Source organism: Protomyctophum parallelum, assembly GCF_964188405.1.
Source record: "Protomyctophum parallelum genome assembly, chromosome: 18".
NCBI classification, from domain to species: Eukaryota; Metazoa; Chordata; class Actinopteri; order Myctophiformes; family Myctophidae; genus Protomyctophum; species Protomyctophum parallelum.
This window is the reverse complement of record NC_139716.1, coordinates 14,229,479-14,245,789: the sequence shown is the minus strand read 5'-3', so window position 1 is coordinate 14,245,789 and position 16,311 is coordinate 14,229,479. Positions and strand designations below refer to the sequence as shown.

Here is a 16,311-nt window from a genome sequence, read left to right as displayed (position 1 = left end):
ACACACACACACACACACACACACACACACACACACACACACACACACACACACACACACACACACACACACACACATACGTTTGTAATAGTATGTATAGTACAATTGCTGATCTACAAGCTATACTGCTGGTATACAAGCTATAGCTACCACAATCCAAGAGCTACGGCTCTTCATGAAATCAAAAGGAATAATTTAAACAAAATGAAAGATTCAACACAATTATAACATTGAGACCGACTTTGACTGATCCTGAAACATTCAGCTGTCACACACAGCAAGTAACTCTATCCCCGGTTCACTCCATACCGGTTTAATACAATAAACACTTTTGCCTGCACTTATGCTGCTTGCGGAATATGACATTACACGTAATAAGATGTCATCATCATCATTTTTGTACCGCGGTCGAGATCGTGGATTTCACAATATTACGCCAGACTTCCCGCCAGTCCTTCATTGCCATCCCCAGTTCCTGCTTTACGGGGAATGGCAATGAAGGAATAAGCAGACGTGTGTCTGTCGAGGTAAATGAATGAATGAATGCACCACTCATTTCTCCCCGGCATTTCCAGTATGCCTCATGAATATTGTACTGTATGTAAATATGTGTACGCACAGAAAATAGCTTAGACACAACACGCTGTGAGCTTGTAGGTTAGGCATAAGATGGTCTAGCTGTTTTTGCTCTTCTCTTCTCTTCTCTTCTCTTCTCTTCTCTTCTCTTCTCTTCTCTTCTCTTCTCTTCTCTTCTCTTCTCTTCTCTTCTCTTCTCTTCTCTTCTCTTCTCTTCTCTTCTCTTCTCTTCTCTTCTCTTCTCTTCTCTTCTCTTCTCTTCTCTTCTCTTCTCTCCTCTTCCTCTTCTCTTCTCTTCTCTCCTCTCCTCTCCTCTCCTCTCCTCTCCTCTCCTCTCCTCTCCTCTCCTCTCCTCTCCTCTCCTCTCCTCTCCTCTCCTCTCCTCTCCTCTCCTCTCCTCTCCTCTCCTCTCCTCTCCTCTCCTCTCCTCTCCTCTCCTCTCCTCTCCTCTCCTCTCCTCCCCTGCACTTCCCTCAGCAGTTCCACGCTCTATTGATCGTACCATCTGGCCAAACAGTGATTCCACTACTGTTCTCTCCCTCTCTTCTCCAGGAGAAGGAGATAACCATTAAAACAAACAGTGATTAGCTTACTGTCCTCCTCTCCAGGTGATAACGTCACAGGAGAAGGAGATCACCATTAAGAAGCCAAACGGCGAGACCACCACGGCCACGGTGCGGATCTGGAACGAGACGGTGTCTAATCTCACGCTCATGGCTCTGGGATCCAGCGCCCCCGAGATACTGCTGTCAGTCATAGAGGTACAGTATGTACAGTATTAGAGATACTGCTGTCAGTCATAGAGGTACAGTATGTACAGTATTAGAGATACTGCTGTCAGTCATAGAGGTACAGTATGTACAGTATTAGAGATACTGCTGTCAGTCATAGAGGTACAGTATGTACAGTATTAGAGATACTGCTGTCAGTCATAGAGGTACAGTATGTACAGTATTAGAGATACTGCTGTCAGTCATAGAGGTACAGTATGTACAGTATTAGAGATATACTGCTGTCAGTCATAGAGGTACAGTATGTACAGTATTAGAGATACTGCTGTCAGTCATAGAGGTACAGTGTGTACAGTATTAGAGATACTGCTGTCAGTCATAGAGGTACAGTGTGTACAGTATTAGAGATACTGCTGTCAGTCATAGAGGTACAGTGTGTACAGTATTAGAGATACTGCTGTCAGTCATAGAGGTACAGTATGTACAGTATTAGAGATACTGCTGTCAGTCATAGAGGTACAGTATGTACAGTATTAGAGATACTGCTGTCAGTCATAGAGGTACAGTATGTACAGTGTTAGAGATACTGCTGTCAGTCATAGAGGTACAGTATGTACAGTATTAGAGATACTGCTGTCAGTCATAGAGGTACAGTATGTACAGTATTAGAGATACTGCTGTCAGTCATAGAGGTACAGTATGTACAGTATTAGAGACACTGCCGTCAGTCATAGAGGTACAGTACATGTTATCTCATGTAGATCGGCTATACTGTCGCACTGTATATTGCGCGTATACGTAGCGACGGCGCTGACACTGTGTTCAGTACATCAACAATGTGTTCACTACAGGAAGGATCATTTGGGCCTTCCTCAGGTTGGAGGTCCGGATTGATTGATTGATTGATTGATTGATTGATTGATTGATTGATTGATTGATTGATTGATTGAGAGGATTTTTAAAAACCCAATAATGCCTATGGCTCGTTTCCATTGTGGTTCTTCATATTCAATTCATAGGAACATGTATTGGCATACAAATAATATACAGCACTAATTTCATGCAACCATGTGTAAAACCAGCCATTACGACGTCATCAAGGTCCTCCAACATACCGGTACATTCTAATCGACTAAGATGGATTTCGTTTCACTGTAGATTTAGTTGACTGAAATTGTATGTCGACTAAAACTAGATTAACACTAAAACATTTCAGATGATATTGCTAGAGCTAATTATTCAAAATCTGTTGTCAAAATCCACTGTCAAGTACAGGTTGAGTCATGTCCCCATATTAGGGGACATTAGGGGACAACCATGGGCGACAATTCACTCACATTCAATTAACAAAAGTAGTATTGACGAAGACGACAGACTTGTTGTATAGCCTACAGTCTAATGTCATTGTGCTTCTCAAGTGTGTTTCCATGTTGCGCCTGCTATCCAAGTTGGCACGGTGCCCACTGGACACCAGTCTGTATTAACCCATTCTGACCTGAGATCAGATTCATACGAGGTTTCCACTGGACACACGCTGGTCTGATGAACCCATTCTGACCTGAGATCAGATTCTAAAAATGTCAGTCGTTCTTCGATTTTTCAATAGCTAAAGCACGACATGATGCCAACACCAAAATGGGTGCCTGGTCAGAATGGGTTAATACATGAGTCACTTTCTTCCCAAAAGATAATCGTGTTTGTCATTCATTTAATTTGCCTTGGCCTGATCTACATCCTGTTTACTCCACGTGATTATTATATTAGATGGTTTCTGGCATGCACCACCGTTTTATTAGAATATTCCTGCACTTCTGTCATTAACCCATTCTGAACAGGAACCCATTTTGGTGTTAGCATCATGTTATGCTTTAGCTATTTAAAAATAGCAGATCTACAAGCTCAGATACGAGCTTGTAGGTCTGCTATTTTTGAAAAATCGAAGAGCGACTGACATTTTTAGAATCTGATCTCAGGTCAGAATGGGTTCATCAGACCAGTGTGTGTCCGGCGGAAAACTCGTATGAATCTGATCTCAGATCAGAATGGGTTAAATGAATGGGCGATGACGTCGGCCATCTGTACACTCTGGAGGCCCCGTTTCCCACCAGGGTCCCTTATTTTGTCCTGCCTAATTTTAAACCAAATTTATCTCAATTTTGTAATCTAATAATTGAACTCCTAGTTGTTCCCATAATATATACTGTATATTTCTAGTTCTATTAAAGGTAGGACAAGTTGGTTGGTCTTTGTGATTAGTCACAGAGACTCAATTATTTTGGGGAGCGTTTAACACATTTCTGATGAATTGAAAATGGTGGGCCCTATTGTAAACAAGTGTAAGGCTTTATGGTGTCGTCCACTCTCAGTTAACAGTTTGTATATTGAGTTGTACTTGAAATGTACTGTAATTCTGCAAACTGTTAATAAATCAATCAATCCATCAATCTGGCTGTCTGAATACCAAAGCAAAAAAAGAAAGAAATCTTAAAAATGTTGATATATTATTAGTTGTAGCTGCTTGGGTGGGAACCCCTTTTGGTGTTTTAACTAAGCATTATGTTATACTTTAGCTATTGAAAAATAGCAGATCTACAAGCTCATAGCGCGCCACCGAGTGGCGCGCTACGAGCTTGTAGGTCTGCCATTTTAGAAAAATCGTAAAAATGCGGCACAAATCTTTGAATTATATGTTCTTTCAGAGCGAACGTATTTTTATTTCGATGTCGGGCCTAAATGGGTTAACCCTGTGCTCTTCTCGTCTGGCCGCAGGTGTGCGGCCACAACTTCGAGGCGGGCTCCCTGGGCCCGAGCACCATCGTGGGCAGCGCCGCCTTCAACATGTTCGTCATCATCGCGCTGTGCGTCTACGTCGTGCCCGACGGCGAGGTGCGCAAGATCAAGCACCTGCGCGTCTTCTTCGTCACGGCCGCCTGGAGCATCTTCGCCTACATCTGGCTCTACCTCATCCTCAGCGTGTTCTCCCCGGGAGAGGTGGAGGTGAGGATGGGTGGATGGATGGGTTAAGGCCTAGTCATAGTCATAGTCTGGATTTTCGGTGGTGAGGTGACCACCGAACTACAACATGACGTCACAAGCCACCGCTCCAGCCCTTCTCTCTGTTTTTACTCACCACCGCTCAACGTTATTTCAGCTCCGGTGGTCAGCTCACCACCGGAGCGGTGGTCACCTCACCACCGGAGCGGTGGTGGTCACCTCACCACCGGAGCGGTGGTCAGCTCACCACCGGAGCGGTGGTCACCTCACCACCGGAGCGGTGGTCACCTCACCACCGGAGCGGTGGTCACCTCACCACCGAAAATCCTGACTATGAATAGGCCTTTAGGGAGAGGTGGAGGTGAGTCTCTCCCTCGCTCTCTGCCTGCTGCTGCTTCTCTTTCATGGATAAGAGTGATGACAGAGGTGACCTCGACCCACTTCTCCTTTTTTTTCACACTTCAAGTAAATCAAACATGAAAAAAATCATGTCGCTTCAATGGGTGCATCTCTGGAACGACTTGACCCATTCATCTGTGACCTCCCCCACTCTCTCTCTCTCTCTCTCTCTCTCTCTCTCTCTCTCTCTCTCTCTATCTCTCTGTCTCTCTCCCCCAGGTGTGGGAGGCCGTGTTGACCTTCATGTTCTTCCCGCTGTGCGTGGTGCAGGCGTGGGTGGCCGACCGCCGCCTGCTCTTCTACAAGTACGTGCGCAAGCGCTACCGCGCCGACAAGCACCGCGGCATCATCGTGGAGACGGAGGGCACGGACACGCCGGGCGGCCTGGGCGTGGGCGGAGGCTTCACCAAGATGGACATGCTGGAGCTGGACGGACAGGTAATAATAATAATAATAACTTTATTTATACTAGCCCTTACCCCCCCCCCCCCCCGCGGCCACCAGGGGTGGTACTGCGCCCGGTGCGTTTTTAATTCACTAATAAATTCATTATTAATAATGAATGTGTCAAATCGAAAAAAGGGCTCCGTTATGCATTATGTTTGTTTCTGACAGACAGACAGACAGACAAACACACAGACATTCGGTGAATTATAGTATGATGATAGCACTTTTCTGGACAAAGTCACAAAGTGCTGTACAACAAATTCACTAAAAAGCAGGAAAATCAAACACAATTAAACAGCAAATCAACAACTTACAGCCAGCTTGCCAACAGTATATTGCATATATTGCATATTTAAAGATGCAATATAAAAACAACAACAATGTAATAGATAAAAATACCGACAGAGTTCAGTGAACAAACATTTAACGGGGCTTTTCTGAACGTGCGTTCAGAAAAGCACGTTTTGAGAAGAGGTGGGTGCAGGGCGGGGCAGGGCAGATTTCCTCCACTATAATGCTAGGACGAAAACTTAAACGGAAACTAAATGAAAACGTAGCTATGATGACTAAAATAATGTGTGCCCAAAAATACAAATAGTAAAGTACAGATTAAAAAAGTACTTAGGTCCAGTACTCAATAAATACTTGGTTGCTATGTCTTAAAATGTTCTGATGAATTAAAAAGGTGGACCCTGTTGTAAACAAGTGTACATGCTTAATCATGGTTCGTCCACACAGTAACAGTTCCTGTATTGACTTGTGCTTTCGTCTGAAATGTACCCATTCTGCATACTGTGAAATAAAAAAATCAATCAATCAATCAATCAATCAATCAATCAATGCTTCAGCTGGGGCTGAACTGTCGCTCGGACGGCGGGATGGCGGCAGAGGAGGGGGGTGGAGCTAAGGACGAGGAGGACCAGGCCAGGCGGGGCATGGCGCGCAACCTGAAGGAGCTGAAGCAGAGACACCCCGACAAGGACATGGAGCAGCTCATCGAGATGGCCAACTACCAGGTGAGATCACTATACTAATGACTACCAGGTGAGATCACTATACTAATGACTACCAGGTGAGATCATTATACTAGTGACTACCAGGTGAGATCATTATACTAGCAACTACCAGGTGAGATCATTATACTAGTAACTACCAGGTGAGATCACTATACTAATGACTACCAGGTGAGATCATTATACTAGTGACTACCAGGTGAGATCACTATACTAATGACTACCAGGTGAGATCACTATACTAATGACTACCAGGTGAGATCATTATACTAGTGACTACCAGGTGAGATCATTATACTAGCAACTACCAGGTGAGATCATTATACTAGTAACTACCAGGTGAGACCATTATACTAATGACTACCAGGTGAGATCATTATACTAATGACTACCAGGTGAGATCACTATACTAATGACTACCAGGTGAGATCACTATACTAATGACTACCAGGTGAGATCACTATACTAATGACTACCAGGTGAGATCACTATACTAATGACTACCAGGTGAGATCATTATACTAGTAACTACCAGGTGAGATCATTATACTAATGACTACCAGGTGAGATCATTATACTAATGACTACCAGGTGAGATCATTATACTAATGACTACCAGGTGAGATCATTATACTAGTGACTACCAGGTGAGATCATTATACTAGTGACTACCAGGTGAGATAATTATACTAGTAACTACCAGGTGAGAACATTATACTAATGACTACCAGGTGAGACCATTATACTAGCAACTACCAGGTGAGATCATTATACTAGTAACTACCAGGTGAGATCATTATACTAGTAACTACCAGGTGAGATCATTATACTAATGACTACCAGGTGAGATCATTATACTAATGACTACCAGGTGAGATCATTATACTAATGACTACCAGGTGAGATCATTATACTAGTGACTACCAGGTGAGATCATTATACTAGTGACTACCAGGTGAGATAATTATACTAGTAACTACCAGGTGAGAACATTATACTAATGACTACCAGGTGAGACCATTATACTAGCAACTACCAGGTGAGATCATTATACTAGTAACTACCAGGTGAGATCATTATACTAGTAACTACCAGGTGAGAACATTATACTAGTAACTACCAGGTGAGATCATTATACTAGTAACTACCAGGTGAGATCATTATACTAGTAACTACCAGGTGAGATCATTATACTAGTAACTACCAGGTGAGATCACTATACTAGTGACTACCAGGTGAGATCATTATACTAGTGACTACCAGGTGAGATAATTATACTAGTAACTACCAGGTGAGAACATTATACTAATGACTACCAGGTGAGACCATTATACTAGCAACTACCAGGTGAGATCATTATACTAGTAACTACCAGGTGAGATCATTATACTAGTAACTACCAGGTGAGAACATTATACTAGTAACTACCAGGTGAGATCATTATACTAGTAACTACCAGGTGAGATCATTATACTAGTAACTACCAGGTGAGATCATTATACTAGTAACTACCAGGTGAGATCACTATACTAGTAACTACCAGGTGAGATCATTATACTAGTAACTACCAGGTGAGATCATTATACTAGTAACTACCAGGTGAGATCATTATACTAATAACTACCAGGTGAGAACATTATACTAGTAACTACCAGGTGAGATCATTATACTAGTAACTACCAGGTGAGATCATTATACTAGTAACTACCAGGTGAGAACATTATACTAGTAACTACCAGGTGAGATCATTATACTAGTAACTACCAGGTGAGATCATTATACTAGTAACTACCAGGTGAGATCATTATACTAGTAACTACCAGGTGAGATCATTATACTAATAACTACCAGGTGAGAACATTATACTAGTAACTACCAGGTGAGATCATTATACTAGTAACTACCAGGTGAGATCATTATACTAGTAACTACCAGGTGAGATCATTATACTAGTAACTACCAGGTGAGATCATTATACTAGTAACTACCAGGTGAGATCATTATACTAATAACTACCAGGTGAGATCATTATACTAGTAACTACCAGGTGAGATCATTATACTAGTAACTACCAGGTGAGATCATTATACTAGTAACTACCAGGTGAGATCATTATACTAGTAACTACCAGGTGAGATCATTATACTAATAACTACCAGGTGAGATCATTATACTAGTAACTACCAGGTGAGATCATTATACTAGTAACTACCAGGTGAGATCATTATACTAGTAACTACCAGGTGAGATGATTATACTAGCAACTACCAGGTGAGATCATTATACTAGTAACTACCAGGTGAGATCATTATACTAGTAACTACCAGGTGAGATCACTATACTAATGACTACCAGGTGAGATCATTATACTAGTAACTACCAGGTGAGATCACTATACTAATGACTACCAGGTGAGATCATTATACTAGTAACTACCAGGTGAGATCACTATACTAATGACTACCAGGTGAGATCATTATACTAATGACTACCAGGTGAGATCATTATACTAGTAACTACCAGGTGAGATCATTATACTAGTAACTACCAGGTGAGATCATTATACTAGTAACTACCAGGTGAGATCATTATACTAATAACTACCAGGTGAGATCACTATACTAATGACTACCAGGTGAGATCATTATACTAGTAACTACCAGGTGAGATCATTATACTAGTAACTACCAGGTGAGATCATTATACTAGTAACTACCAGGTGAGATAATTATACTAGTAACTACCAGGTGAGAACATTATACTAATGACTACCAGGTGAGATCATTATACTAGTAACTACCAGGTGAGATCATTATACTAGTAACTACCAGGTGAGATCATTATACTAGTAACTACCAGGTGAGATCATTATACTAGTAACTACCAGGTGAGATCATTATACTAGTAACTACCAGGTGAGATCATTATACTAGTAACTACCAGGTGAGATCATTATACTAGTAACTACCAGGTGAGATCATTATACTAGTAACTACCAGGTGAGATCATTATACTAATAACTACCAGGTGAGAACATTATACTAGTAACTACCAGGTGAGATCATTATACTAGTAACTACCAGGTGAGATCATTATACTAGTAACTACCAGGTGAGATCATTATACTAGTAACTACCAGGTGAGATCATTATACTAGTAACTACCAGGTGAGATCATTATACTAATAACTACCAGGTGAGATCATTATACTAGTAACTACCAGGTGAGATCATTATACTAGTAACTACCAGGTGAGATCATTATACTAGTAACTACCAGGTGAGATCATTATACTAGTAACTACCAGGTGAGATCATTATACTAATAACTACCAGGTGAGATCATTATACTAGTAACTACCAGGTGAGATCATTATACTAGTAACTACCAGGTGAGATCATTATACTAGTAACTACCAGGTGAGATGATTATACTAGCAACTACCAGGTGAGATCATTATACTAGTAACTACCAGGTGAGATCATTATACTAGTAACTACCAGGTGAGATCACTATACTAATGACTACCAGGTGAGATCATTATACTAGTAACTACCAGGTGAGATCACTATACTAATGACTACCAGGTGAGATCATTATACTAGTAACTACCAGGTGAGATCACTATACTAATGACTACCAGGTGAGATCATTATACTAATGACTACCAGGTGAGATCATTATACTAGTAACTACCAGGTGAGATCATTATACTAGTAACTACCAGGTGAGATCATTATACTAGTAACTACCAGGTGAGATCATTATACTAATAACTACCAGGTGAGATCATTATACTAGTAACTACCAGGTGAGATCATTATACTAGTAACTACCAGGTGAGATCACTATACTAATGACTACCAGGTGAGATCATTATACTAGTAACTACCAGGTGAGATCATTATACTAGTAACTACCAGGTGAGATCATTATACTAGTAACTACCAGGTGAGATCATTATACTAGTAACTACCAGGTGAGATCATTATACTAGTAACTACCAGGTGAGATCATTATACTAGTAACTACCAGGTGAGATCATTATACTAGTAACTACCAGGTGAGATCATTATACTAGTAACTACCAGGTGAGATCATTATACTAGTAACTACCAGGTGAGATCATTATACTAGCAACTACCAGGTGAGATCATTATACTAGCAACTACCAGGTGAGATCATTATACTAATAACTACCAGGTGAGATACTTATACTAGTAAACCATTCACAACTACCAGGTGAGATATATTAAGTATTGTATTTAAGTACAATTTAAAAGTATTTACTGTTACTTGAGAATTTCCAGTGCCTATCTATCGAAACACATGATCTGACGAGAAATCTCGTCATTGGCATGCACAAGCAATGAGTTAAGATACTGTATACAGTTATATATCTACAGGGTAAGAATGAGTATACCGTGGATACAGCAGAGGGTTGAAACATACATCATATTATTCAACGCAAAACCATCAATCATTGCAGAATCACGTACTGTGAAGAGCTGTGCAAATATACAAGTATATGACATACAAATTAGATCCACACAGTACAGGCGGGCGGGCGCATACGCTCACGCACACGCACATGCACACGCACACGCACACGCACACGCACACGCACACGCATCCCAATGCACTGCATTATTTGCCAGACAGATGCTGCAATGGCAGAGTGGACAAAAGCCCTGATGTATGAAGGAACCCAATTCATCAGAATACAAGCTCTGACGTTTTGAAGCATGCAACCGCCTTATCATGCTTTTTTGTATTTATGGAGAAAGAGAAGTAATTTGAATTTGATGGGAACCGAGTCTATGAGTCCAAGGCATTGATAAATGTTCTATACCGTCTTTCTTTGGATGGACCCCATCAGCGCAGTCCAATGAGGCATGTGTGTTTGATATGCTAATGGACGGGTATTTAGTTTTGTCCACATTCAGCTGCCGGTGGTTAATATCAATGCACCATTGTGTACACAGTGAGAAATGTTGTTTTGATAGGCTGATCACACACACTTAACACATTAAGACCTGAGACGATTCAGTTTTTGTGCAAAGGAACCCCCCCCCCCAAAATGATATGACCATTTGGCCACCATTTAACCCAAGATGGGAACCCCTTTTGTTGTTAGCATCATGTTATGCTTTAGCTATTGAAAAATAGCAGATCTACAAGCTCATAGCGCGCCACAGAGTGGCGCGCTATGAGCTTGTAGATCTGCTATTTTTGAAAAATCAACATAGAAACCTGACATAGAAACATAGCTTTTTTAGAAAACTGTCAGGATGCAGAAGACATTTTTTTAGAATCTAATCTCAGGTCAAAATCGGTTAAGAAAAAAAAAAGTATAGCTAAAAGTTTAAAATGACGCGGATGCTGTCGCTGTTCCAATGGGCTAAGGGTCCATTCACAACGAGCACCGTGGCCATAACCATGAGGATAATGATGTGAGTATGATGACCCATACAGTACATTCTGTAAACAGAAGCGCCGCTCACTAATAAGGCACTGTGTGCAGTCCAGCTGTGTGACGGCCCTTCTGCTCGCTGAGGGGGGGAGCTCTCCATGGTGCTGAAAGGCTATAATCACAGTGGTTTTCAACCCTTTTCACATCAAGGTCCGTTTTTATTATGTGGCATTTGAGCCACGGAAAACACCATTTGATGAGATTCAGCCTCTCCGACCCAATACGTTATATAATATTTTGTTGCCGTCGTATAAGATGTTGTCTAGAATTCCATGCTGTATTGTGTTGAGAGATAACAGGCAAACGTTGGTAGAATTGTAAAACTCTTTGGACGGTGTTTCAGTGTCACTGCAGTCCAATTAACCCATTCTGAACGGGAACCCATTTTGGTGTTAGCATCATGTTATGCTTTAACTATTGAAAAATAGCAGATCTACAAGCTCATAGCGCGCCACCGAGTGGCGCGCTACGAGCTTGTAGGTCTGCTATTTTTGAAAAAAATCGAAGAACGACTGACATTTTTAGAATCTGAACTCAGGTCAGAATGGGTTCATCAGACCAGTGTGTGTCCAGTGGAAACCTCGTATTAATCTGATCTCAGGTGTGGGGCTGGCACGGTCATGTGTGTAGTGGTTGTAAAGGAAACAGGACAGAGGACACGGCCCTGAGGCGCTCCAGTGTTGCGTTGGTGATGATCCAGTGCTTCACTTTGAACCAGGCCATGCATAATTCATAATTCATACGCAGCTGACAGTACATATCTAGCACAAAACAAACAAACAGACAGTGCCAAACGAGCTTATAGACAACGCTGTTGGGCAAAAACCTTATGTCTATATATGTTCTGTGTGTTTTGATGGGTTATTTTAAGAAACAGTTTGCACATGAATATGCATTAGGAGGACATCTCTGATGCCAATCCAGACAGAAAACATTCGTGCGAGATGACGTGGCACGCGCCCAGCGCCTGGTTTTAAGCAGAGCAGATCGTGAAAATGTGGCACAAATCACACTGTGTATTCTTTTCTTCGACGGGTGGCTGGCATTTCCTTAGACTAGATGGGGTGAGAAGTCATCTCATGCAAGATAGAAGTCAAATCATGCAAGAGAGACTCGAAGTCGAGTCGCTGCTTCTTCGCCAGCTTATGTGTCTCCCTACGGAGGTCCTCGAGGCACGTCCCACTGGGAGGAGACCCCGGGGCAGACCACGGTTGGAGGGATTATATCAACTCACTGGCCTTGGAACGTCTCAGGGTCCCCCAGGAGGAAGGCACTAGGAGAGGGATGTCTGGAGCTCTCTGGTGGAGCTGATGGATGGATGGATGTTAGGATTTAGATTCAGCCTCAATGCCCTAATTGGGTTCAAATAAAAAAGGTACAGTATATTGAACCAATGAAAAGTATTAAAGGGTCAGGACACCCCACCTCGTCATTTATTTGATCAGAATTCAGATCTAAATCCATCCTTGTGGGGGAGACGGGCAGAGTGGAGCGTGCATATCATTATATTCTGTATCGACGCCACAGAAAAGCTGTCCGCTGTTTTGTAAAAAGGTTCCACAACCTCGCGGCATATTTACCCCTAAAACGTAAACCGTCGGAGATTAGTATCCTGCCTTGCTGTGGGCACTTTCCCCGGGCATGGCCGTGTTTGATCCGCTGGAGGGAACATGGAGCTGGGAGCCGTGTGTGTGGTGTGTACGGTGCACACACACACACACACACACACACACACACACACACACACACGTTCACATCCGTTTTGCTTTTGGCAGAGAAATGTCGAGACGAAGAGAAGAGAACCACGTAAACATGGTACACGGTCTGCTGAGCGGAGTCTGTCTCTTTATTCGCCAGCAATGACAGAACAGACCCCTAATACAAATCCATATGAAACAAACATAAAGTCGCAGAAATTGAACACATTGAGCTAATATGTAATGAGTAGCGCCAAATATTTATTTTCTACTCCTGATTTTCTAACCTGAAAATAGCTACAGAAACAGCAGTAAGCCTATGGGCGAGTTGTAATATAGCGTTGCTCCCTATCACAAAAGACACAATTATTTTAAGAAATAATTCTAAGAAAAGTTGACTTTTGGTGTACTGAGCCCTTGACAAAACAACAATTACATTGGCTCCATTGGAACTCAGGGTATTTTGTATTTTCTTCCTCCATCCGACAGAAACGATATTTTCTCTTCTCTTGTACCTCCTCCTCTCATCTTTTTGAACCAAACACCAGTGCGTGTGTGCCTGCCTGCCTGCCTGCGTGCGTGCGTGCGTGCGTGCGTGCGTGCGTGCGTGCGTGCGTGCGTGCGTGCGTGCGTGCGTGCGTGCGTGCGTGCCTGTAATCCCTACACCCCTCGCGGCAATAAGGTCCGTGCCACAATCCTCTCTGTGACCGTAAATAAAAAACTGTGTTCCGTGTGGTGAGATGATGATGTGTGTAGGACAGGCTAAAGGGTGGGAAAGGAGGGCAGAGTGGAGTCATTACACGTGGCAAAGGTCCCAGGAACATTGTGGCATTAACTTATTGGCCGAGGCACCCCTTAAGAGTGTCGTGTCCCTAGGTGACTCCCCTTGTCAAGTAAAGCCTTGAAGTTGAATTTGTCGTCGAGCCAGCTTTGACGAGTTAATCATTTATTAAATGATTAAAGTTTAATGCTCTGCTCTGGGCGTGCAAACAGGTCGGAGGAATGGGCCTTGCACATATAAGTAGACCACTGCTGTATGTACCAGCTCAGTGGCCTTGTGGTTAGAGTGTCCGCCCTGAGACTGGGAGGTCGGGTTCGATTTCCCCCCCCCCCCCCCCCCCCATTCCCCCACTGCTGTGTAGCTCGGCAGGGACCCCCCCTTGGCACGACCGGGGGGGTCCCGGAATACAGAGATATTCATGTTTAAATAATGACTGGTTATTATTCAACAGTGGTGGAAAGTAGCTGTATATAGTATTGTACTTAAATACATTTTGGCCATTTGAAAATAGACAAACTACAAGCTCGATGAGACACATGTGAGCTTGTAGATTGTGTATTTTCAAATTGATTTGCTTTATTGTACTTTTTAAACCAATAATATGAACATATTTTTATATGCCACATGTGCCACAGCTGTGGCAGCCACATGCCACAGCTGTCACATATATTTCCTATACATAATACATATACTGTATATGCACATACTGTAGTTTATATGAACATGGATATATGCAGCATACATTATATATAGGCTATATTTGCCGATATGGATTTCCTTTCCATGTGGGGAGTGGGACAACAGTAAAACACCCGTTTTAAATGCATTAGACCAGTTGTTCTCCAACCGTTACCTGTCTACAATATTTTGCTTAAACTGCAAGAGAAAAATATATCTCATATAGGCTATAGCTCATATGATGATAAATGATAACCCACCTTTTGAATATAGCATTTAACATTGTGTGGGTTGCAATTATAGTGCCTCTTGAGCAGATTGAGCAAATTGTGCCATAACATCCAGTCCAGTTGTAATGTCAATATCAAGAAATGTGCAAATACAAATCATTTAACCGTTGTGCTAGTTGAATTTAATTCTTCCAATGTGTAGTATTGTGTACAGCACATTTCTAGTAATGATATGCCTAATGCCTTGCCCTGAAAAAGAAAGACATTTCTGTTCTGGCAATTTAGAATAGATCATATGGCGCTCTCGCGCGCGAGCACACGCACGCAAACACATACACGCACACGCACGCAAACACATACACACACACGCACACGCACACACAAAATATCTGCAGTTAGCCTAGCTGAAAAAATAGGTTCAGGTTCTGGAAAGTTCTGGTTCCACCTTGCTAGTGGAAAAGGGGCCTTACTTACTGCTGCATGTGAGCTTGTATATCTGCTATTTTTATATAATAGCCAACCTGAACATCTAAAATGACCCTGATGCTTTAATGGGTTAAAGATGAGAGAGATGAGAGACTCATGCACTACTCAAATCTCAAATCTTTCCTGGAGGTCCCAGCTGGTACAAAATGTGTTTGAAATGGGCATGGGAGTCCGCAGTCGAATGCATATCACATTGGGGATGCTTTACATGAAATAGATTCAGAACCACAGATTTAATTAACATTCATTGTGGGTACATATATTGTGATTGGGGTATATATTCCTTGACAGTGGTTTAACGTATCTACAGTACATATCAGGGGGGGCAGTGAAGCCAATAGTGTCTGAAGCCAGTAGGAAATCCTGACTTCCTGAAAGTTCATATAATGGCCTGGTGTGGTGCTGTCATTGGGCCCAAAAAACCCCATAGCTCCATAGAGGTCCACGTATTTGGGCCCAACGTTAATAAACATGGTCATGAATACTTTATTTAAGCCATTTTGGGTGGGAACCCCTTTTGGTGTTTTAACACATTGTTATAATTTAGCTATGAGCTTGTAGGTCTGCTATTTTTTTTGTAATCGTGAAAATATATTTATTTCAGAAAACTGGAGGATTTAGAAGATTTTTTCTATCTTGAGGTCAGGTCAAAATGGGTAAAACTTTTTCCACCGCTGGTCCGTACGTGACCAAGTTGCTGAACGAGCAGTTTGGCAGCCTCTGTACCATGCATGGCATGCCTCCGCCGTCTGTGAGAGGGTGTGCGTGTGAATGGAGTCTGAGAGATTCGGAAAAACACGGGTGTT

General features: G+C 42.2%; 1 protein-coding gene across 3 annotated transcripts in view; it reads left to right on the top strand.

Annotated features, from left to right (window-relative positions):
• The window catches only part of LOC310875821 (sodium/calcium exchanger 1-like), a gene marked incomplete at its 3' end in the record, with an annotated part of 87,659 nt that overhangs the window by 4,548 nt on the left and 66,800 nt on the right, over window positions 1-16,311 (top strand). The window contains exons 3-6 of one of the 3 annotated variants that reach the window (XM_083789212.1): window positions 1,185-1,337; window positions 4,077-4,304; window positions 4,920-5,138; window positions 5,996-6,163. In XM_083789212.1, the coding sequence (XP_083645338.1) occupies window positions 1,185-1,337; window positions 4,077-4,304; window positions 4,920-5,138; window positions 5,996-6,163 (768 nt within the window). Of the gene's footprint in view, window positions 1-1,184; window positions 1,338-1,985; window positions 2,000-2,036; window positions 2,044-4,076; window positions 4,305-4,919; window positions 5,139-5,995; window positions 6,164-16,311 lie in introns of those variants that run through there. The other 2 variants (XM_083789213.1, XM_083789214.1) reach the window with 2 other exon arrangements.